Here is a 25310-nt window from a genome sequence, read left to right as displayed (position 1 = left end):
AACATTCTTTAAAGATATGGAAAAACCAACCACTAATTTTATATGGAAAGGAAAGAGACCTTGGATAAGCAAAGCACTATCAAAGAAAAAAAACAAAGTAAGAGGTCTCACACTCCCGGATCTCAAAACTTACTAGACAGCCACAGCAGTCAAAACAGCCTGATACTGGTACAATGACAGACACATAGACCAATGGAATAGAACTGAGAACCCAGAAATAGATCCATTGAACTATGGTTAGCTGCTCTTTGACAAAGGGCTAAAATCCATTAAATGGCATTAGGGGCCCTAAATTTGCCCTTATTTTTTCCTTGAGGAGGTTTATAGTTTTAGGTTTCATGTTTAAGTCTTTCATCTGTCTGGAGTTAATTTTTGTATATGGTGTGAGGTATGGATCTTGTTTCATTTTTCTGCAAATGGATAACAAGTTCTGCCAGCACCATTTGTTAAACAGACAAGCTCTTCCCCATTTAATGGATTTCGGCTCTTTGTCAAAGATAGCTGACCATAGGTTGATGGATATATTTCTGGGTTCTCAATTCTATTCCACTGATCTATGTGTCTCTGGTGCTTTAATGCCTAAGGCATTTGACTGCTAACTAGAAGGCAGTTGGTTCAAACCAACCAGCCACTCCTTAGAAGGAAGACTGGGCAATCTACTTCCATAGTGATACTGCCTTGAAAACCCAAGGAGGGGTTGCTATGAGTCAGATCTGACTTATTGGCGGTGAGTTTGGTTTTGGTTTGGTAATTTATGGCATAAATAGACTTAACAAGCATCACCCAAAATGCATAAACAGTAGAAGATAAACTAGATGATTGAGACTGTCTAAAAATTAAATTTCTATATGCCTCAAAAGACTTCTCCAAAAAAATAAAAAGAGAACCTACAGATTGGGAAAAAATATTCAACAATGATACACTGAACGAGGGATTTATCTCTAAAATTTACAGAAAACTCCAACACCTCAACATCAAAAAGACAAACAATCCAATTAAAAAATGGGCAGAAGACATGAATAGACATTTTACCAAAGAAAATACTCAGGCAGCCAACAAACACATGAAAAAATGTTCACAACCATTAGCCATTAGAGAGATGCAAATCAAAACAATGAGACACCATCTCACCCCAGCACTAATAGCAACAAGATAAAAAATAACAAATTCTGGCCAGGTTGCAGAGAGATTGGGACTCTCACACATTGCGTGTGGGTGGGTTTGTAAAATGATACAACCACTGTGGAAAATGGTGATTCCTTAAAAAGTTGGAAATAAAAATACCATTTGATTCAGCAATCCCATTACCAGGTATATATCCTAAAGAAGTAACAGCCAGCACAAGAACAGATGTATGCACACCCATGCTCACTGCAGTACTACTCACAATAGCAAAAAGATGGAAACAACCTAAGTGCCCATGAATAGAAGAATGGATAACCAAACTATAGTACATACATACAATGGAATATTGTACTATACCCAAAGAATAATTTAGAATCTATGAAAGACTGCATAATGTAGATGAACTTGGAGGACATTATGCTGAGTAAAGTAAGTCAATCACAGAAAGACAAATACTGTATTAGTTTACCATTATAAAAATTCAAGGACGGGTTTATACATAGAAGGAAGCTTTCTTTGTTGGCTACCAGGGATGGGAGGGGAGGTGTTTTGTTTACCTAGTGCTGCTCTAACAGAAAATACCACAAATGGGATGGCTTGGACAAACAGGAGTTTATTCTCTTACAGTATGGGAGGCTAGAAGTCCGAGTTCAAAGTGCCAGGCTTTAGGAACTAGGTGAAAGCCCCTAGACCTTGGGCTTCAGCTCTGCCTCTTGCACCTGGCCCACTGAAGCTAGAGGCATCTCTTCACTCAGGCAGCTGCTGGCTGCTGAGGCTGACAAACCCAAGGTCAATAAGTGAAGAGGCACAGTTTCCATATTACCAACCCACACGGCAGGCCATTAATTCAAGTCCATCAAAAGTCCCAAGATCGGCAGAGCATGGCAGGCTGCTGAATGAAGATTTGGCTACATGCAGGGTCCAAGTGTGCCAATATGGGAAGCAGACCACATCCCTAAAGCAGCTCCTCAGCTGCTTGTGGCAGATTCCACCATGGAGTTGATTGCCAGTCTCATCATGGGGAATAACTACCACCAGCTGCCCAGCCACTCAAAACCAGGTGCTGCCAAGCTGACATATAGCCTTAACTACCACAGGAGGGGAAGGAACACTGCTAGACAGGCAAAGACAAGTATTGATTTGGGAGAAGGGAAGGGCAATGTACCAAAAGTGAGTGATCAACACAGTGGCACTGAGGAAGACAAAGACATAGAGAGGTACATGGGAGGTGCACACAACAAAAATAAACCCTTTTGCATGTACAGTACTGTGTTGAAAGTGATGACAAGCATTGATCTATGGGTGGACAGATGGGTGGACAGGCTGAATGATCAGGTATGTCTGAGACAGGGGATGGGGGGTGTGCTCACGACCATATACAAGGTTGGCAGACTATGTTTCTACATGCTTATTTGTATGTGCTGTAAAAATGTCCAGGTATATAGTGGAGCTGACAAGGGGCAAGGCTGTGGCTTCTTGGTCACAGCCAGCTACCTAGAGGGAACAAGTAGTTAGACCTGGGGCTCAGGACCATAGTCACAGGGGACATCAAACTCAATTGGCATAACATACTACACAAAAACACTGTTCCACATCCTACTTTGGTGAATAATGACTGGGGTCTTAAAAGCTTGCAAGTGACCATCTAGATGCAACAATGGGTATCTCCTCATCCAGAGCAAAGAAGAATGAAGAAAACCAAAGATGCATGGAAAAAATTAGTCCAAGGGACTAGGAAACCACGTGGTCCTCAGCCTATATGACCATGAGACCAGAAGAACTAGATGGTGCCCAGCTACCATGTCAACCACTCAGAGGGTGATCGGTGCAGGAGATCCTGGATAGAGTGGGAGAACACTGTGGAATACAACTCAAAATCATTAAAAAAAAAAAAAAAATGTTTGCTGGTCTGATAGAGCCTGGTGAGACCCCTGATATCCCCTAGTTACTAATATCCCCTAGTTACCCTTCAGGTCTGGAACTGAACTTACTCCCATGGCTTCCAGCCAAACAATAGACAAGCATATGTGGTGAACGTTTACATCAGGTAGATACACTCCTTGGAGCAATCAATCATGGGAGAACAGAAGGGCAGTGTTTGTACAGGGAGACAGCTCAGGAGGCAGAAGTGCATGGGAGGGACAGACACAAGGAAGAGGTAACTATGAGAAGTGGGAAGAGTTACACTGTAGGAAATTCTTGTCGATGTCATGAAACAAAATGTGTATGAACTGTTGTATGGAAAATGAATTTGCTCTGTAAACTTTTACCCAAATTACAATAAAATTTTTTTAAAATTCATAAACGATTCAGACACTAACAGACTTTTAAGTCTTCAAGCTGAAAAAATATTTTTAAAAAATTCAAATTTATTTTCTTAAAAAGAGGTGCAATGTATAGAAATTTATCATCAAACTATAATTAATAAAGCAGCGTGTTCACAGTGCAGAAAAACCTACAAACAGACCAACAATTATGATGACAGTATAAAATAAAAATATCAAATTAATAAATAAATGGCACCAGGAAATCTGATCGACAATTTTGGAGAAATAAACAGAGAGTCTTACCTTATGTGGTATAGCAAGATAATTTCCAGATAAATTAATTCTTTAAATCCAAAATAAAACCATAAAAAAACTAGTTGAAAATACACATTTTAAAAAAGCAGTTTTTCCCTTTCTCAGAGATCAAAAATACATTCTTCTACATTGCAATAACTGTAATGTTCATGTTTAACTCTTTAATCTGATCGGAATTAATTTTGTGTATGGTATTAAGTGAAGTACTTGATTTTTTTTCCATACTGAAGACAACTCACCCAATACATTTAACAATTGGTCTCTAATTTGATATATGACATTTACCACATACTAAATTAGTATAAAAGCAAGTGTCTGTTCAAGAATGCCCTCTAGCACCACTTCTTTTCAACATTGTATTGAAAGTTCCAGCTAGGGCAATAAGGCAAGAAAGAGAAATAAAAAGCATCCAAGTTGGCAAAGAAGACATAAAACTCTCTATTAAAACTGTCTCTATTTTTAGTTGATATGATTCTGTACACAGAACATCCCAGAGACTCAGCAAGAAAACTACTGGAACAAATTGAAAGATTTAGCAAAGTGGTAGGATATAAAATCAACATAAAAAATCAGTTGGATTCCTCTAAATCAACTAAGAGATCTCTGAAAAAGAAGTAAGGAAAACAATACCATTTATAACAGTTACCAAAATGATGAAATACTTGGGAATAAAACTTACCAGAGGACCCAAAAAACTTATACAAAGAAAACTACAAAACACTACTTCAATAAACTGTAAGAGATCTACATAAATGGAAGAACATAGCATGCTCACGGAGAGAAAGACTGAATTTTGTGAAAACGTCAATACTACTCAAGCATGCTATAGATTTAACACAATCCCAATCCAGATTCCATTAGCATTCTTTAAGAACATGGAAAAACCAATCACCAATTTTATAAGCACTACTGAAAAAGAAGAACAAAGTAAGAGGTCTCACACTCCCCGATCTCAAAACCTACTGTACAGCCATTGTAGTCAAAACAGCTTGGTATTGGTACAATGACAGACACATAGAACAAGGGAACAGAATTGAGAATCCAGAAACACATCTAGCCTACTACAGCCAGCTGATCTTTGACAAAGGGCCAAAACCCGTTAAATGGGGAAGAGATAGTCTCTTTAACAAATGGCCCTGACAAAACTGGATATCCACTTGCAGAAAAATGAAACAAGATCCATACTCAAACCATACACAAAAACAAACTCAAGATGAATCAAAGACCTAAATGTAAAATCTGAAAGTATAAAGTTCATAAAAAAAAGGGGGGGGACTTATGGGCCCTAATTTATGCCATAAATAGACTATCAAAACATAACCAGAAATGCAGAAATAGTAGAAGACAGGCTAGATCATTTGGATCTGCCAAAAATTAAATTCTTATGCACCTCAAAAGACTTCTCAGAAGAGTAAAAGGAGAATCTACAGACTGGGAAAAAATATTTGGCAATGACACATTTGACAAGGGACTTACCTCTAAAATGTATAGAAACAATCAATACCTCAACATCAAAAAGACAAACAATCCAATTAAAAAATGGGCAGGGGACATGAACAGACACTTCACCAAAGAAGATATTCAGGTAGTCAACAAACATAAAGAAATGCTTATGATCATTAGCCATTGTTGTTGTTGTTGTTGTTGTTGTTATATGCCGTCAAGTCAGACCTGACTCATAGTGACCCCTCCTTGGGTTTCCGAGGCAGTATCACTATGGAAGTAGATTGTCCAACCTTCCTTCCGAGGAGTGGTTGGCGGGTTTGAACCGCTAACCTTCTGGTTAGCAGTCAAGTGCCTTAGGCACTATGCTACCAGATCTCCCCATTAGCCATTAGAGAGATGCAAATCAAAACAATGATGAGATATTATCTCACCCTAGCAATAATAGCAAAGTTCAACAAGACAGAAAATAACAAATGCTGGCGAGGGTGTGGGGAGATTGGAACTCTCATACACTGCTGGTGGTACTGTAAAATGGTGAAACCACTGTAGAAAATGGTATGGTGCTTCCTTAAAAAGTTGGAAAGAGAAATATCATTTGATCCAACCAATAGCAATACTAGGTATATATCCTAAGGAAATAAGAGAGCTAGGGCACAAATAGATAAATGCACATCCATGTTCATCATAGCACTATTCACAATAGAAAAGAGATGGAAACAACTTAAGTGCCTATAACAGATGAATGGATAACCAAAGTATGGTACTTACACACAGTGGAATACTATGTAACTTTAAAGAATAATGAAGAATCCGTGAAGAAAATCAAAGATGCATGGAAAGAATTAGTCCAAGGAATTAGTGGACCATGGGAACCTCCGCCCACACGACCCTGATACCACAAGAACTAAATGCATCCTGGCTATCCCTGACAACCACTATGAAAAGGATCAAAACTGGAGATCTTGTATAGAGTGGGAAGATGTGGAACCAAACTCAAAATCATAAAATGACCAGGATTAGTGGTCTAATAGAGATAAGTGAAACTCCCGAGACCATGGCTCCTAGTCACCTTTCCGGCCTGGAAATGAACTCACGCCTGGTGTCTTCATTTTCAGCCAAATAGTAGCTAGGCCTATGAGGTAAACAATTATACCAGGCACATGCACTCCTTAGAACCATAACTAAGGGAGATCAGAAGGGCTGTATTGTTGTTGTTGTTATGTGCCGTCGAGTCGGACCTGACTCATAGCAACCCCTCCTTGGGTTTCCAAGGCAGTATAACTACAGAAGTAGACTGCCCCATCTTCCTTCCGAGGAATGGCTGGAAGGACTGCATTAGCACAGGAGAAAACTCAGAATGCATGAATGCACAGGAAATAAGAACACAAGGAAAAGGGAACCACAGAGGGGAAGTGGGAAGAGAACTGTTACATTGTAGGGATTGCAATCAGTGTCACAAAACAAAATGTGTATGAACTGTCAAACGTAAAATGAAATTGCTCTGTCAACTTTCATGCAAATCACAATAAAAAGTTAGAAAAAAAAGCTAGAGTGTGTTTCTGGACTCTGTATTTTATGTATTTCTCCATTCCTGGGCCAATACTATACTTTTAAAATTACTAAAACTTTGTAATATATCTTTATCTTGTAAACCAAACCAAAACCAAACTCACTGCCATCAAGTCGATTTGACTCATAGCAACCCCTCTTGGGGTTTCCAAGGCAGTATCTCTATGAAAGTAGATTGCCCAATCTTCCTTCCTAGGAGTGGCTGGTGCGTTTGAACTGTCAGCCTTCTGGGTTAGCAGTTAGATGCCTTAGGCACCACGCCACCAGAGCTTCCTCTTTGTCTGGTAAGGCACATTTTCTCTCTCTCTCTCTTTTTACTGTCTTAATTCTGACAACATACCTAATCTATGAATTTTTGTCATCTACTGTATGAACTTAATATATTTTGTTATTTTACAGGGCAAGTTCTTCCTACCCTTTTGTAATTATTTTTCAAAACTGTCCTGGCTATTCCTGAATATTTAGTTAGCACTCAGCTGCTAACCAAAAGATCAGTAGTTCAAATCCACCAGCCACTATGCAGGAGAAAGATGTGACAATCTACTTTTGTAAAGATTTATAGCACTGGAAACCATATGGGGCAGTTCTACTCTGTCCCATAGGTTCACTATGAGTCAGAATCAACTAAATGGTAATGGATTACAGGCATTCTTAAATATCTGTACTTTTTAATGGATTTTTCAATCAGTTTGTCAAGTTCCATAAAAGCTCTTGTTTGTGTATAAACAAGATGTAAAAATCTTAATGGAAGAGAATGATTAATCTGACTAAATTTAAATCATGGCTAAACAAACAACATCATGAACAATGTTAAATGACAAGTGAAATTTGAAAAAATATCTACAACAAAATACATTTAAAATGTTTTGATTCTCATGAATCATCTCACAACATGGATGAGCCTGAAGGACATTATGCTGAGTGAAATAAGTCAATCGCAGAAGGACAAACATTGTATGAGCCCATTACTATAAAAAGACAAAGAACAGTTTGCTTGGGAAAGGGAACTTACTTTGTAGGTGACCGAGGTGGGGAGGGAAGAGGAGGGATTAATCTGGGCTAGGTGGGGCCACACGCTGATGTGGGTAAGGAGAGGGATGTATGGAAAGAGTCTGTGATCACCATGATAATATTAGGAAAAGAGAGGACACTGAATTGTGAACATAGGAGATAGAGGGCAGATGCTAATATCAACCAGTGTGCCCACAATACTGCATTACCATTAATACCAAACACCAGGCTACAGATAAACACATAAATACCTGAGAGGATCAGATGGGGGTCAATGAACAGGAGTATACTCTAGACCAAGGATAGATTCAGTGCAGGCTAATCTTGCACAGATAACAGTGATACAAAATACCTGCAATTCTTATGTTGTTGTTATGTGCCGCCCTGACTCATAGCGACCCCTCCTTGGGTTTCCGAGGCAGTATCACTACGGAAGTAGGATTGCCCAACCTTCCTTCCGAGGAGTGGCTGATGGGTTTGAACCGCCAGCCCTCTGGTTAGCAGTCAAGTGCCTTAGCCACTATGCTACCAGAGCTCTTATAGAAACAATAAAAGACAGACATAGAGTAATCCCTCACAGACACCCAGACACTGTGGGAGAAAGATCCAATGGATATACTGTCTCAGGACCATAGTACTGGGGGACACCAGACTCAATCAGCACAACAAAATACACAAAAGCCTTGTTCCTCATCTTACATTGGTGAGTAGCGACTGGGGTCTTAAAAGCTTTCAAGCAGCCATCTAAGATGCAGCTAATGGTCTCCTATAGTTGGAAGCAAAGAAGAGTGCAAAAAAAAAAAAAAGGGCATTTGGAAGTAATCAGCCCTAGGACACGATGGCCCTCAAGACCAGAAGAACTAGATGGTACCCAGCTACCAGTGCCAATCACTCATGAAAGGATCAAATCTGGAGATCCTGGATAGAGTGGGAGGAAGAATGTGGAACAAAATCCAAAAACTCAATAATGACCAGAATTACTGGTCGAATGGAATCTAGTGAGACCCCAATACTATCTATGGTCATGGGATACATTCTGGGCCTGGAATAAAGCTCACTCCCAAGGGCTGGCCCTAGTAAACAAGATAAGCTGCAAACAACTCAACCCAGGGTGACACACCCACATACTCTATGGAAATGTATCCCTTGGAGCAATCGACCATGGGGCACCAGAGGGGCAAGATTCACATGGAAGAAATGCAGGACAAACATGAGTACATAACTATGAGGGGCATGGGGAGCGGGGAGGGTTACCGGGCGGCGAAGAGAGGAAACTGGGTTAGGTTTGGGCATGGTAAGTGGGGAGCGAAATGAAATGTAAATGTAATGTTGAACGTAAAACAAACTCTTAAAATAAATTTTTTTTTAAAAAAATTAAATGCTTAAAACAAACAAATTTTTTTAAAAAAGTTTCCATTCAAAATCTATAAATTACCCCTACAAACTACCATGTATATTTCCAATATACATGATAGTTCAGTATTCTTACATGAAAGGAATTCTTTTAAATCAATATATATATTAAAAAGAAATCTCAACACAAAAATATGCAAAGGGCAAGAAAAAGTAATTCACAAGAGAAGAAAAAGTCAATAAACATTTGAAAAGTTTCAACTTTTAGTAATAAAAATTAAGTGTGGAAATAACAAGATATCACTAAACTATCAAATTGTCAAAGTTAAAAATATTAATAATAATAGTGTTGGCTAGAGCACATAGAGGAGCTCTGGTGGCGCAGTGCCTAAGGCTTTTTTGTCTGCTAACCAGAAGGATGGCAGTTCAAACCCACTGGCCACTCCTCGGAAGGAAGTTTGGGCAATCTACTTCTGTAGAGATACTTCCTTGGAAACCTAGGAAGGGTCGCTATAAGTTGAAACTGACTCCACAGCAGTGAGTTTGGGTTTTTTTGGTTAGAGTACACAGAAATTCCTACTGAGAGTATAAACTTGTATTACTTTTTTGTAGGGCAATACAGCATAACCTTTAACCCAGCACTTCCAATTCTAGAAAGACACTGAAAGGAAATCACCCTAGATATAATTACAAAAATATAAGTAAGAGAACATTGATAACTTTTTATTTAAAAAGAATAAAAACTGGGAAACATCATAAACAAGTACTGAATAAATAACTCAGGGTCTATTCCACATTGTAGAAAAGTTGTTGTTGTTATGTGCCGTTGAGTTGGATCCAACTCCTAGTGACCCCTTCTTGGGTTTCCGTGGCATTATCACTACGCAAGCAGATTGCCCAACCTTCCTTCCGAGGAGTGGCTGGTGGGTTTGAACCGCCAGCCTTGTGGTTAGCAGTCAAGTGCCTCAGGCACTCTGCTACCATTATTTATCATTTTGGGATAATGTTCACAAAATACCGATAGAAGTTTAAAATAGTATACAAGAGGGTTTTTTTTCTTTTAAATCCTATCTATTGTTCATCCATCTACAATTCCGTGTTTAGTCTTTAACAGGAAAAAAAAACCTTGTTTTTAAAGGCGAACACTTCATTCTGTCATTGAAGAGAGTATATTTTCCATATAACAAAATAGTATTTCAGGTCATACTCAAAAAGCAAAATTAAAGCACTCAGGCATTTGAGATTCCCAAAGACACACGCATAAAACAATGCACAATACCAGGCTAAGCCACACCAAAGATGACAGTCACAGTGGCAGCAGCTTTCCATTGGCTTTCCTGATTCTCCATACCTGTGATGGTGTTCACAACTGTCCGAAGGATAGTGGGAGGCTTTATCAGTTCTTTAAGGATGTTTGACTCTGTAGCCAGTGGAAACCCATTATCAAGCATCTCTTCCAACACCTCATAAACCACAACAACATTGTCTTTGATCACTGGCTCTGAACAGACTCCAAAATAATCCTGATGAAGACAGAATACATACATTTATCCCTCAGAGACTGTAAGAAGTCAAAGAATGCTCCTAGAAAATAAGGATCTGCTCCTGCCCCTGTGGTTTCATGCAGTGCTTCTGGGGCACTTTTCTACAATAAGGAAATGAAGCATAACCATAGTTTTCTCAAGTAGAAAAAATATAGGACTACGAACTAGAAAACATGGTTTATAGTACTGGTGTCATTATTTTATAAACTAAAGGAAGTCATTTAACTTCTTTGGGCCAGTTTCCTCAACTTGACAAAATATAGAGAATACAAAATTGAATCTAGACTATTATACATGCTTATCAACAAGAATTTGAAAGAAATATCCAAAAAAGTAACACTTAATGTGACACAGAATTGCACATGAAAATCTTCTTAACCCTTACTGTTGTGCTATTCCTTAGCATTCGTGCAGTGAATAAGAACTGAGAAAAAAGAAAGTAATAAAATGAAGAGGTTGAGCTAGCACACAAGAAAATCTCTTCAGATCATCCCTACTCTATGACCTAAGATTATAAGAACTCTGCCATTTTATGAACAAAGGCTACATTTGGATATCAAATTATCTAGGTTATAGAAAAATCCCTAGATTCTAAATCAGAAGACCTGAGTTGTAATTTTAATTGTCATTTACTAGTCATGTAAATGTCATTTACTAGTCATGTTAACTAATCTGAGTCTTAATCAGGATAACACCATTGGACTTGCAGGGTTGTTGTCAATATGACTGATTAATGACAACATGTGTGGCAATGCTTTGTGAACTATAAAGCACTAGGTAGCATGTAATGCATGGTGATGATAATGACTTAGAAAAACATGTCTGCAGTCATTTAGCACACTCTCTATCAATATCAATCATGTCTTTTACAGGACCTCTGAGAGATGGTCATGTAACCCTCCTTTAATTCATCATAAAAAGTGGTTTGAGAAAGCCCATTTTATTCACGGACAGTTCTGATTATTAGAAAGTTCTTTCTTTTATTAAGCTGCAACTTGTCTCCCAGATCTGCCTTACAGAACAAGTTTACATAACAGTTTCTCAGTTATTTGAAGACAACAAGCTTTCACTTCATTTATTTGTTCTCAGGGCTAACCTCCCAAGAACCTTCCACTGCTGATGTTGTGGATGGTTTCCAGATAGTTTTACCATCTTGCCATGTCTTTACTATGCCTTAGTTTGTTCACTATTCTCCTTAAATTATGGCATCTGAAACTGAAGAAAGACACCAGATATGTTCCAAGTTACATCAAATGTCAATGATCAAAAAGATTCCAATACCCAAGAGCATTTAGTTAGGAGTCAGGAATGTTTCTAAAACAAAAAACTTCTTCTTAAAAAAAATGAAGATTTAAAAGGAAAAAAAAGTCACACATTTCCTTCCCAAAGGTGACTTTACTTTAAAAAGTAAACAGAACATCTTGCTCAATTTTTAAACCAGGTTGAATGTGAACTGAATGATAAGAAAGGCAAGTATGGTAAAGTGCTACAGCGAAAGTGCTTGCAATACTATAGCTAGAGTTCTTCTGTCATATTCTAGTACAAGAAAAATAATGCCATCAGCGAGGGTATATATCAGATAAGACATTAAAATCATTTACTTTTAAAAAATGCTTCAAAGACAACAAGGTCTGAAGTCCCAGGCTTTCAAACCAGCAACTTTATTACTCTGCTTGCCCAAATTCCTCAGTGGTTTCAACTAGATTAAACATCTTCTCTCACACTTACTGTTTTGTAATAAGTTACATAATATTTCTGTGGTGATATGAAGCAGCTGTTACATTTCACCAAAGGGACTGTTAATATTAAACTGGGGTAAAGTATCATCCATAGAAATCATAAGCAGGCACAGTGAGGGTAGCTTAATATTAGAATGACTGGATTCTCCATTTCTAGTCCCTTACTGGGACTTTTCTTTTGCTTTTTAGATTTTCAGTGTGGGAAGGAGTTAGGATGCCACATGAGTATGGGAATTCCAGAAGAATAGCATCATTACAGAGCATTTGTAGGAAAAACTCACAAAATATATTTTGGTTCTCTTCAGATGAAGGCACTCTAGACATGACATAGACTTCAGTGCAGAAGAAAGCTGCACAATTTCTGCATTCATATGACTAATTTCAGACTTCACATGACATAGAAATTAAACCAAACGGCCCTTGCTTCTCATTTACCATGTGAATCATGCAAATAAACACAACAGTAAAAGTATGGGCCACATGAAGTCCATTTGGGGTCCTACTGCAAATGAGTTTTACCAGGGAGAGAAGAGTGGCTTGCTTGGAAGGGTGCCAGGAGGTGGGGCCAGCGTGGAGTTTGCACAACCACTCCTGCCACTGCCATGTGCCCTGCCCTGACACTCTGGGGAGACACTGTACTGGGGCCACTTTGCTTTGTCCCTTAGGGCTTCCAATTCTCACCAGCCTCCCCAGGGACTGCTCACAGAGTACAGTGCATCTAGAAGCAGCCAATTGCAGGTGCAAGTTTGCAAATCCTGAGGCTCTTCTGGGTGCTAATGGAGAGCCAGAGCAGCTTGCACAAGTTACTTTGTGAATCGAATGCACACAAACATATATACTATATATAATGTGGTGGCCCCACAACATCCAAATCACACAACTTCCTACTTCACAGAACGTATTATGGATGTTAAGTGATGCATACCTTTAATTCTTTCAGGGGAGGATGAAAATCCTGAATTTCCTGCCACACCCTCCCCTTCTTTTCCTGAATCTCAAAAAACTCACTGCCATCATGTTGGATCTGACTCACAGCGACCCCTCCTTGGGTTTCTGAGGCAGTATCTCTACAAAAGTAGATTGCCCAACCTTCCTTCCAGGAGTGGCTGGTGGGTTTGAACTGTCAGCCTTCTAGTTAGCAGTCAAATGCCTTAGGCACCACACCACCAGCGCTCCTTTCTTGAGTCTGTTGTTGTTGTTGTTATGTGCCGTCGAGTCGGCCCCGACTCATAGTGACCCCTCCTTGGGTTTCCGAGGCAGTATCACTACGGAAGTAGGATTGAACCACCAGCCTTCTGGTTAGCAGTCAAGTGCTTTAGCCACTATGCTACCAGAGCTCCTAGAGTCTAAGTAATCTAAACTCCTATGCTATAATTAGCAGACATTCTGATATAACTTACCTTCCCTCTGTCCTCCCCAACACACACACACAAATCTTCAAATCTATTCCCGAAAGGAAAACTCAAGATGAAAATTATACCTTGTAAATGTGACAAAGGGAGCCCCTAATGGCACAGTGACTAAGTGCTCAGCTGCTAACCTGAAAGTTGGAGGTTTAAACCCATCAGCCGCTCTGTGAGAGAAAGATGTGGCAGTCTGCTTTTAGAAAGATTACAGCCTTGGAAACCTTATAGGCCAATTCTACTCCGTCCTATAGGGTCACTATGAGTCAGAATTGACTCAATTGCAACAGGTTTGGTTTTGGCTTAAAATGTATCATTTAAATTCTTATAGGTAAAGATTTCCTAAGTTTATGTTTCAATGACAGCTGATCATTAGCACTCACATGCTATGGATAAGCACTCAAAACCCAAGATGAAGTATGGACAGTTAAAACAAACATTACTTAATTTTTTCTATTTCCTTTATAAAATTGTCCACATTTACCAATGTTCGATGAACTCAAAGCAACATAGTTAACAATAGTTAGCATCAAGTCCATTATTAAAGAGAAAATTGAAACTCTTCTAATTTGTGAATAAAAAGCCAGACTACTCCTATCTCCAAACTAAAAAGACTATACAGAATCACATCACATAGGCTGGTTTTGTTATGCAACAAATTCAAAAGCATTCAATTTGTCCTTTTAGATTCAACAGTTCAATAAATAGGAATAAGAATTTTATCAGCTGGAGAAGAGGTGAGCAATGGCAGAGTTTTGGTTTTTTAAAAAAGTTTCTACTTGGGCTGAATAAATGGACGTAGAACTATAAAGACACTTTATAGTTTATACATAGGAACCTCCCCACCTTCACGCACCTGAAATGTGTCCACAACTCGATGAAGGAACTCAATGACAAACAGAGGTGGGACCTCTGTCTGGATCACAGCCACAAAGAAGATCTTGTGGCGGTAAACACTTAAGAGATAGTGGTGAGGGGTAGGGATAACTGGAGGTACATTTTCTGCCTCAGTAGCTCTCTCTTGCGCTTCAAAAAAATAATCACAAACAGACCGGCTGACCACACTTTTCCAATGTTTCTCCAGGAAAATATCCCCAGAGGAGTTGATCAAGAAAAGGCTATGAATCATGATGGAGATTATCAATCAAAGAGGAAAACGTTTCTCAGTCTGAAAGCCTCGGGATTTTGCAAGATTTCAACCCTAAAAACAAAAGAAGCTGTGTTCAGTTCCATTCAACCAACACACTCTCCCCCTTCTTTTCCAGTAGTTTGGTCTTACTCATCTTTCAAAACTAGGCTCAAGGCTTTCTCTATTGCATGAGCCTAAAGTATCTCTTCCTTGAATTCTTATGATAATTGGTCATCTAGTTTGTCAATCAATCATACACTGAAAAGTTATCTTTATTATTGTCTGAATTATATCCACTTAAATACTAGTTGATCATTTAAGTGTTTATTTTCCCCTCAGCTGGGCTGGAAGTTCCTAGAGGAAAAGATAATTTGTAGTCTCACTGCACAGTGTCTCCTTCCATACAGGTGGGCTTCAAAGAACTGGTAAGATTTTGTGGTATGGCCACAACTCTCACAGGTACAAGAAATGTTTATAGGTAAGTAGTCCAAAATGGTAGTTGCTAGCCCCTTGGGGACATTGAAAAGTTGAAACTTGGCTGATCCAACTGACATGTAAGTGTGACCAGACCCTGAAGGCTTTGTACAAAGAAAATAATTTAAAATTTCTAATACTTTAAATTGATTACCCGTTATAATAATATTTTGGGTATGTTGGGTTAAACAAATATATTTAACCTGTTTTACTTTTAATATGACTACCAGGAAATAAAAAATTATTTATGTGGTTTGCTTTACAATTCCACTAGAAATAGCAATACAAAAATGGGTCTATATAGAAACTGTTATTGTGGGCTTTATCCATTTAGTCAGATCCCATTCACTGAGCACTTTATGCACATGGCTTCGCGCTGGCTGCTTTTTAAAAATCATTCCCTTAGGCGGCGGCGTGTCTAAGGTGCCAGTCCCTGAGAGTGGGCAGCCGCGCTGGACCCCAGCTGTGGCCATTTTGCGAACTGGTCAAACCGCAAAGGCCTATTGTGTCAAGTGCAGCAGAACGAGCTTAATTCCTCTGCTCGTGCAAGCTATGGTAGGAGGAAGTGAAAGCGGAGGATAGGTATGATGTGGAGATGAGGTAGATTCCCAAGTGGGTTATGTCTGCGCTGGTCGCCTAGCTCCTAGCCAACCAGAGATGATGGAGGCCATTTGCGGCGGGGGTGAGTAGGGGGCGGGTTCAAAGTGCGCGAAGGTGAGGAGGGAGAGAAGGGTGGGAACGCAGAGGCAAAGGGCACTTTCCGCTTATGTGTTGCTATGGCAACAGTGTCCTCGCCAACCCCAGCCTTGGGGCCAGAGCAAGCCACAACCCCGAACTCGTACTAGGTCCTTCACTTCTCCCCGCCGCACTGTGCAGTTCAGAGGGTCTGTCTAGCAGCATCCCGTGACCTGACCCGTCCCGCGTGCCCTCGCCCAGGACCCCGCCCAGGATCCCGCGCATCCCCTCAGCTCCAGCCTCCGGCCTGCTATGACCACACACTGCCCCCGCCTCGGCCCCGAGTAGCCAGCCCCTCACCCGGCTTCGCTCCTTACAGCGCCGACAGCTCAGCCGCGCGGACAAGCCCCGCCCCGCCCGCCTGCCTTGCTCTCCCAGAGCCACGGCCGCCGCCCGCCCGCTGATTGGCCAGCCCGCTGGCCTCGCGTCCGCACCGCCCCCACTGAGGCCTGAAGGTCCCTAATTGGGCGTCGGTGATCTGCTCCTCCTCTCTGATAGATGCTGACCGCGGCTCACCCCGTTCTTGAGCTCGAGCCCCCAATTGGCCTTTGTTGAGGCTCTGGTGATTTCTGATTGGTGCATCCCTGTAGCTCTGAGTCCTGATTGGCGACCGACGACCGCCTGCAGGCCTCCCTGGCTTACAGTCACCCAGTCACAAGGGCTGGGCGGCCGTGGCTGCTACCTGCACAACCGCAGGGTGCTTCCCTGGAGTGCTGTACGAGGAGCCCAAAAAGTGTGTGAGTGTAGGGGTTGGGAAAGAATTTCCACTGCACGATTTATTTATAAGCAGTAATACTGCCCTCCATTAGATAACTTCATTTAAAAATAAGGCCTTTTGTGTTCTGGACACTGTAAATTACAAATGATTGGCTCTGTTGTGTCTTATGGAGACCCCTTCCAGCACCAATTGCACTACCACATGCTTGACCTTGGGCAAGGCATTTTATCTTTCAGAATCTCAGTTTCCTCATCATAAAATGAAGAGATTTAACCAGTCTTTCTCCAAATTGTCTTGGCGCACTAGCTCACTGGCGCAGAGTTGGAGCCGACCCACAGTGATCCCTCCTTGGATTTCCAAGGCAGTATCACTACGGAAGTAGCTTGCCCCATCTTCCTTCCCAGGAATGGCTGGTGGGTTTGAACTGCCAGCCTTCTGGTTAGCAGTCAAATGCCTTAGGTACTACGCCACTAGAACATTAATAATGGCTGTAATAATGCTATTTTTTGCATTAGTGGTTCAATCATTGTGATCCAGAAAAGCATGGAGTAGAAGTAAGAGGACAAGATTCCACTTTTTTTAATCTAAAAATTAGGTAATAAGTGAAATGAAGTGTGAAATGTGTTTGGCCTGGTGGCTGGCACATTGTAGGTGCTTAGTAAAATGGTAAACTGTGTTGATGATGGCAATAGTATCCACCTAGAAGAAGCTGGCGGTTCAAACCCACCAGCCACTCCTCGGAAGGAAGGTTGGGCAATCCTACTTCCGTAGCGATACTGCCTCGGAAACCCAAGGAGGGGTCACTATGAGTCGGGGCCGACTCAATGGCACATAACAACAACAACAACAGAAGAAGCAAGTATAGCCCTCCCTGGGTTTTAGTTTCACTCTGGTAAAAGGAAGCAACATGGGCCACTTCCCCATACACAGGACCATGATACGTGTTTGTTGAAAATGGTCTGACCATAGTCTTGGGGTCAACTTAATTGGCATAACATAGTTCATAAAGATAATGTTCTACACCCTAGTTTGATGAGTAGCATTTGGGTTCTTAAGAGTTTGCTGTTGTTGTTATTATGTGCTGTTGAGTCGGACCTGACTCATAGTGATCCCTCCTTGGGTTTCCGAGGCAGTATCACTACGGAAGTAGATTGCCCCATCTTCCTTCCAAGGAGTGACTGGTGGGTTTGAACCGCCAGCCTTCTGGCTAGCAGCCATCTAAGATAGCAAAAGAGAATGAAGGAAGCCAAAGGCTTAAAGAGGGAACTAGTCCATGGGTCTAAAAGCCCACCTGAACCAGGCCCCCTTTTAACCTGAGTGCAGAAGAACTAGATGGTATACAGTTACCACTACCGACCTTTCTGACTAGGGACATGATAGAAGGTCCTGGACAGTGTTTTGGTTACCTAGTGCTGCTCTAACAGAACTATACTACCAATGAATGGCTTTAACAAACAGGAGTTTATTCTTTCTCAGTTTTGGAGGCTAGAAGTTCGAGTTTCAAGTGCCAGGCTCTGGGGGCTGGGTGAAAGCCCCTAGGCCTTGGGCTTCAGCTTTGTCTCTTGCATCTGGCCCACTGAATCTAGAGGCGTCTGTCCACTCAGGCAGCTACTGGCTGCTGAGGCTAAGAAGCCCAAGGTTGACAAATAAAATGGCATAGTCCTGATATCACCAAACCACACGGCAGGCCATTGATTCAAGTCCATTAAAAATCCCAAGATTGGCAGAACCTGGCAAGCTACTGAATGAAGACTCAGCTACATACAGGGTCCAAGTGTGCCAAAAAGCTATAGACCATTCCCAAAGCGTTTTCTTATATACAGGAAGTAGACTACATCCTAAAGCAGACCACATCCTAAAGCAGCTATTCAGCTGCTCATTCATGGCACATTCCACCATGGAGTTGATTGCCAGTCTCACCATGGGGAATAACTACCACCAGCTGCCCAGCCACTCAAAACCAGGTCCAACCAAGTTGACCCATAATCTGACTACCACCACAGACAGAATGGGAGGAAAATGTGGAACAAATTTCAACTTCCTGAAAAAGGCCAGACCTACTGGAATGATAGATATTAGAAAAACCCCCAAAAGGGTATCTCCCTAAATACCCTTTGAACTTAAGACTGAATATATTTCTGGTGGTCACTTTTGAGCCAAGTAATAGATTGGCTTATAAGATACACAATGTCATCTGTGAGTAATGTGCTCCCTTGAACTACATGAGACCAAATAGTCAACATTTACCCAAAAGCAAAGATGAGAAGGCAAGGAGGGGAAGGGAAGCTGGGTCGATGGAAACAGAACAAACAGAATGGAAATAATGAAAATGCTGAACAATGTGAAAATTGTAACCAATGTCACAGATCAATTTGTGTAAAAATTGTTAAATGGAAATCTAATTTGCTGTGTAAACTTTTACCTAAAACACAATAAAATATTTAATTAAAAAAAAATGGTCTGCGAGTAGTTGAACCTGCGGGCTTGGGACCATAGTCGCTGGCGACATCAAGCTCAATTGGCATAACATACTATATAAAACATTGTTCCACCTCCTACTTTGGCAAGTAGCAACTGGGATCTTAAAAGCCAGCAAGCTGCCATCTAGATGCAATGATGGGTCTCTCCTCGTCCAGAGCAAAGAATGAAGAAAACCACAATTCATGGAAACAATTAGTCCTAGCGACTGGTACACCATCCAATCTGCAGCCTGTACGACCATGAGACCAGAAGAACTAGATGGTGCCTGGCTACCACTGTCATCCACTTGGAAGGGGATCTGTGTAGCAGATCCTTGATAGAGAGGGAGAACAATGTGGAACAAAACTCAAAATCATTTGGAGAAAAAAAAAAAGGGGGGGGTGACCAGGTTTGCTGGTCCGATAGAGCCTGGTGGAACCATTGAGACTATGGCCCCTAGCTGCCCTTCAGGTCTGGAATTGAACCCACACCTGTGGTTTCCAGCCAAACAGAAGAGAAGCTTATGAGTTGAACATTTTCCTGAGGTAGATACCCTCCTTGGAGAGAACAATCATGGGAGAAAGAAGGGCTGCCTATGCACAGGGAGACAGCTCAGGGGGCAGGAGTCCATGGAGGGATGGACACTGGGAAGAGGTAACTATGGGGAGGAAGTGGAAGGGGAGCTGTTGCATTGTGGTAAACGTGGTCAATGTCATGAAACAAAGCATATGTAAACTGCTGTATGGAAAGTGAATTTGCTCTGTAAATCTTCACCCTAATCACAATTTAAAAATATGGTCTGAATTGTTCCTTGCCATACTTGCTAAGGGCAGATAATTTGCCAATATTGAACTAAAGAAGAAAACCCAAAAGCAAAATGGCAGACTGTGTGGCATAAGCTTAGAGCCTTTGTTGCCAGAATGACTGGGTTTGAATGCTGCTCCAACACTTTAACAGCCATAATCTTGAGAAAGTATCTCAACTTCTCTAAACATCAATTTCCTCATTTCTAAAATAACAACATTAATAGAATCTACATCATAGAGGTGTTGTGAGGATTGAGTTAAGTGTTACTGTTAGGTGTTGTCAAGTCAGTTCTGACTCATAGTGACTGAATAACACAATGAAAGGTTCAATGGCTCTGTGCCATTACAGTAGTAAGTGTGTTTGAGTCCGTTTTTGAAACCACTGTGTCAATCAATGTGTTAAGGTCCTTCTTTTTCACTGACCCTTTACCAAGCATGGGAGCTCTGGTGGCATAGTACCTAAGGCATTTGATTGCTAACCAGAGGAATGGTGGTTCAAATTCACCAGCCACTCCTCAGAAGGAAGATTGAGCAATCTATTTCTGTAGTGATACCACCTTGGAAACCCAAGGAGGGGTTGCTATGAGTTGGGACTGACTCGATGGCAGTGAGTTTTTTTTATTTTTATTTTTTTACCAAGCATGATGTCCTTCTGCAGGAATTGGTTCCTCCTGATAACATGAACAAAGTAAGTGAGACGAAGTTTCACCATATTCCCTTCTAAGGAGCATTCTGGCTGTAGTTCCTCCAGGGTAGAATTGTTCGTTCTTTTGGCAGTCCATGGTACATTCGATATTTTTCACAACACCATAATTAAAAGGCATCAATTCACCTTTAGTCTTTCTTTTTCATTGTCTGGCTTTCTAATGTATGTGACACAATTGAAAATACCATGGCATGGGTCAGGCACACCTTAGTCATCATAGTGACATTTTATTTTCAAAGCTTTATTATTAGATGCATAAATGTTTATATCATTACATACTCTTTTTTTTTTTTTAATTAGGATTTGGGTGAAGATTTACAGAGTAAATTCACTTTTCATACAGCAGTTCCATAGTGACATTTTAAAAAAAGATTTTGAAGAGCTCTTTTGCAGGAGAATTGCCCAATGCAAATCAAAATTGATTGCTTGACTACTGTTTTCCATGGGTGTTGATTGTTGATCCAAGTAAAATTAAATCCTTAACAACTTCAGTCTTTTCTCCATTTATCATGATGTTGCTTATTAGTCCAGTTGTGAGGATGCTTGTTTTCTTTACGTTGAGGTGTAATCCATACTGAAGACAGTAGTCTTTGATCTTCATCCATACATGTTTCAAGTCTTCTTCACTTTTGGCAAGCAAGGCTGTGTCATCTGCATATCCCAGGTTGTTAATGAGTCTTCCTCCAATCCTGATGCTGTGTTCTTCGTATAGCTCAGCTTCTCAGATTATTTGCTTAGCATACAGATTGAATAAGTATGGTTAAAGGATCCAACCCTGCTTCACACTTTTTCTGATTTTAAACCATGCAGTGTCCTCTTGTTCTGTTTGAACGACTGCTTCTACAAGGTTAGTGTTAGGCATTGTTACCTGAAAAGGAGTGCAAGATACAATTACACATGGTTACTAAACAATATGTGTTTAAGATGCAGAAATGCAATCACTGCTGTAGACATTTCTCATTCATTCATTCAATAAACATTTACTGAGAGCCTCCCATATGTCAAGCCCTGGGCTGGGTGTTTGGGATGTTGCAATGACTACCACAGGTATAGTCATGGTCACAGAGCTTAGCTGGGAAGACAAATGAGAAACAAGTGATTACAATACAGTGTAATGAGCAAGGAACAGACGAGAGGAGGTGTGTTTGTGTGTGTGTGTGTGCGCGCACACACACATGCATGCGTGCATAGCTCACCTAGAGTCAGAAATCCTTCCTGGAAAATTACTTCCAATCTGAAAACTGACAGATGAGTAGGGATTAATCAAATGAAGGTGTAGAAGGGCAAAGAAAACAGTACATGTGGAAAGCCCTAGAGCCAAGAGAGTTTGTAGCTGATCTAGAACGAGAGAAAGAGTGCAGGGAGATGGACGCTAGGAAGATCAGTAGGAGTCAGGTGGTTATGAGCATTGTAATAATTGGTAATATTTATAAAATACTGTGTGCCATGCATTGTCCTTCATTTCATAAATATTTGATGAAATCTACCATGTGCCAGGCACAGTGTCAGTGTTTGCGTACAAAACACCAGTGAAAAAAACAAAAATCCCTGCCAGAAGGGCTTTCCATTCTAGTGGAGAAAGACACAATAATCAATATACATTATAAGTATATAGTATGTTAGTGTTAGGGATTGAATCATGTCCCCCCACCCCAAATATGTATCCTAACCCCTATACCTGTGGATGTAATCTTATTTAGAAATAGAGTTTTTCTTTGTTATGTTCATTAGAATTGTACCTGAGTAGGTTGGGTTCTAAATCTAATCACTTTTTTTTTTTTTACATTGTGCTTTGGGTGCAAATTTACAAAACAGATTTGTTCTACATTCTACAGTTCATGCACATTTGATTTCATGGCCCCGATTACCATCCCCAATCATAAAAAACTCTCCTCCCTGTGACTGCCCCCTCCCTGTGCCCTTATTATTGATGCATTCCTGTCTGTGTGGCTTAACCTCTATGCGAATGTTGCCTCTGATGTCTCATGGCTTGTTGATCTAAGGGGTACATCTCCCTGGGATAGCTGTTCTGCATGTAGGTCTTTCTGCTGTTGGGCTGAGAGCCAATCCATGGAAGTGAGTCCAGTTTTAGATCGGAAGGGTAGCCCAGGGCCATAGTCTCAGGTTCCACCACTCTCTATCCTACCAGTAATTCTGGTCATTTTTCTGCTTTTGAATTTTATTCCACAGTTTTCCTCCCACTTTATCCAGGATCTCCAGTTTTGATCCCTTTCCCAGTGGTTGGCATTGGTAGCCAGACACCATTTATTCTTCTGGTCTTGGGGTCATCGTATCTTTGGACTAATTGTTTCCAGATGACTTTGATTTTCTTCATTCTTCTTTGCTCCAGACAAGAGGAAACAAATAGTTGCATCTGAGATGGCCACTCAAAAGCTTTTAACACCTCAATCACCACTCACTAAAGTAGGATGTAGAACAAAATTCTTATGTACCATGTTGTGCCAATTAAGCATGATGTCACCCAAGTCTATGGTCCCCCAGCCTGCAGGCCTGGTGATTCTCTTTCAAGGTATTTGGGTGTCTCTGAGAAGCTACTCCAACCCTGTTTTCTGTTGCTTCTGTAGTGTATGTGGATAATTTTGTAGCATAAGTGCATATGTAAGACTATCTTCAGCCAAGTCTATCCTTGGTCTTGGGTATATTCCTGTTCACCTATCCCTACATCTATGCATGTACCTGTAGCAAGTGTTTGGTGCCAGTGATAATGCAGTCTTGTGTGTGTAACAGTATTTGCATTTGTTGTCTATATCTTTTGTGCATGTTTCTGTGTCTTTCCTTTCCCCAGTGTTACCATGCTAGCTGCGGACTCTTTCCATACTGCCTCTCCCCTCACCCAAATCAACATGTGACTCCCAACTAGTCTGAAATTTTCCCTACTTTTCCCTCCTATCCCCAGTAACCAACAAAGTGAATTTCCTTTCCTGAGTAAACCTTTCCTTGACTTTTGACAATAATGGACTCATACAATATTTGTCCTTCTGTGATTGACTTATTTCACTCAGAGTAATTTCCTCTGAATTCATCCACGTTGTGAGATGATGCTTTTCTATTCTTTAATGTTATATAGTATTCCATTGTGTGAATGTACCATAGTTTGGTTATCCATTCATCTGTTGATGGACATTTTAGTTTGTTTCCATCTCTTTGCTATAGTGAGTATAGCAGTGAACATGGGTGTGTATATGTCTATTTGTGTCCTGTCTCTCATCTCTTTAGGGTATATTCTTAGTAATAGAATTGCTGGATCAAATGGTATTTCTATTTTCAGTTTCTTAAGGACACGCCATACCATTTTCCACAATGGGTATGCCATTTTTGCAGTCCCACCAGCAGTGTGTGAGAGTGTCAATCTCTCCACACACTCACCAGCATTTATTTTCTGTCTCGTTGGACTTTGCTATTATTGTTGAAGTGAGATGATATCTCATTGTTGTTCTGTCTCTAATAGCAATTGTGAGCATTGCTTCGTGTTTGTTGGCCGCTTGTATATCTTCTTTACTGAAGAGTGTGTTCATGTCCTTTGCTCATTTTTGAATTGGATTGTTTGTCTTTTTGGTGTTGAGTTATTGAAGTTTTCTATAAATTTTAGAGATAAGTCCGTTGTCAGATATATCATAGTCAAATATTTTTTTTTCCAATCTGTAGAGTCTCTTTTTTACCCTTTTGGGAGAAATCTTTCAATGCACATAAGGTCCCAATCATCTAGTTTCTCTTTGCTGCCTGTGCATTTTGGGTTATGCTTTTTTTTTTTTTTTTAATATTTGGGTATGCTTGGTAGGCTGTTTGTGCCATAAATTAGGGCCCCTAGTAAATATAATTACTTCTGAGTTACAAGAAGAACAGATTAGACACAGAGACACACACTCATGAGAGAAGACAGACTTGTGAGGATCACCTACAAGTCAAGGCACCAAGGAATGCCTGGGATGACTGCAAGGATGGAATTGACATGGCCAAGACCTGAGGACTTTTAGCCTCCACAACTGTTAGAAAATTAATTTCTACGTTTGTGGTATTTCTGTTATAGCAGCACTAGAAACTAAGGCAGAAGGTGATAAACATAATGGGAAAAACAAACAAAAGCGAGATATAGATCATGAGATTAAAAGGCAAGTTATAGTTTTTAAAAAAGGTAGTGAGGAAAGAGACCTCGGATAATTGAAGAAGAAGAACAAAGTAGGAGGTCTCACACTGCCGAATCTCAAAACCTACTATACAGCCACAGTAGTCACAACTGCCTGATATTGGTATAATGACAGACACATAGACCAATGGAATAGAATTGAGAACTCAGAAATAGATCCATCCACCTATGGTCTCCTGATCTTTGACAAACGGCTGAAATCCATTAAATGAGGAAGAGATTATCTACTTAACAAATGGTGCTGGCAAAACTGGATATCCATTTGCAGAAAAATTAAACAAGATCTGTACCTCATACCATACACAAAAACTAACTCCAGATGGATCAAAGACTTAAATGTGAAAC

At 40.5% G+C, this 25310-nt stretch overlaps 1 protein-coding gene across 1 annotated transcript in view; it reads right to left on the bottom strand.

The window, feature by feature from the left end:
* Positions 1 to 14901, bottom strand: part of AP3M2 (adaptor related protein complex 3 subunit mu 2) — a 50143-nt gene extending 35242 nt beyond the window's left edge. Inside the window, exons 1-2 of the mRNA XM_007935020.2 lie at positions 14629 to 14901; positions 10438 to 10609 (exon numbers count right to left, since the gene is read on the bottom strand). Of these exons, the coding sequence (XP_007933211.1) occupies positions 10438 to 10609; positions 14629 to 14901 (445 nt within the window). The remainder of the gene's footprint in view (positions 1 to 10437; positions 10610 to 14628) is intronic.
* Positions 14902 to 25310: the final 10409 nt, after the last annotated feature.

Source organism: Orycteropus afer, unplaced genomic scaffold (genome assembly GCF_000298275.1).
Source record: "Orycteropus afer afer isolate SDZICR_OR568_19922 unplaced genomic scaffold, OryAfe1.0 scaffold00024, whole genome shotgun sequence".
Taxonomy (NCBI): domain Eukaryota; kingdom Metazoa; phylum Chordata; class Mammalia; order Tubulidentata; family Orycteropodidae; genus Orycteropus; species Orycteropus afer.
Note: the sequence above shows the minus strand (reverse complement) of the source record. Positions and strands in the feature narration are given on the sequence as shown.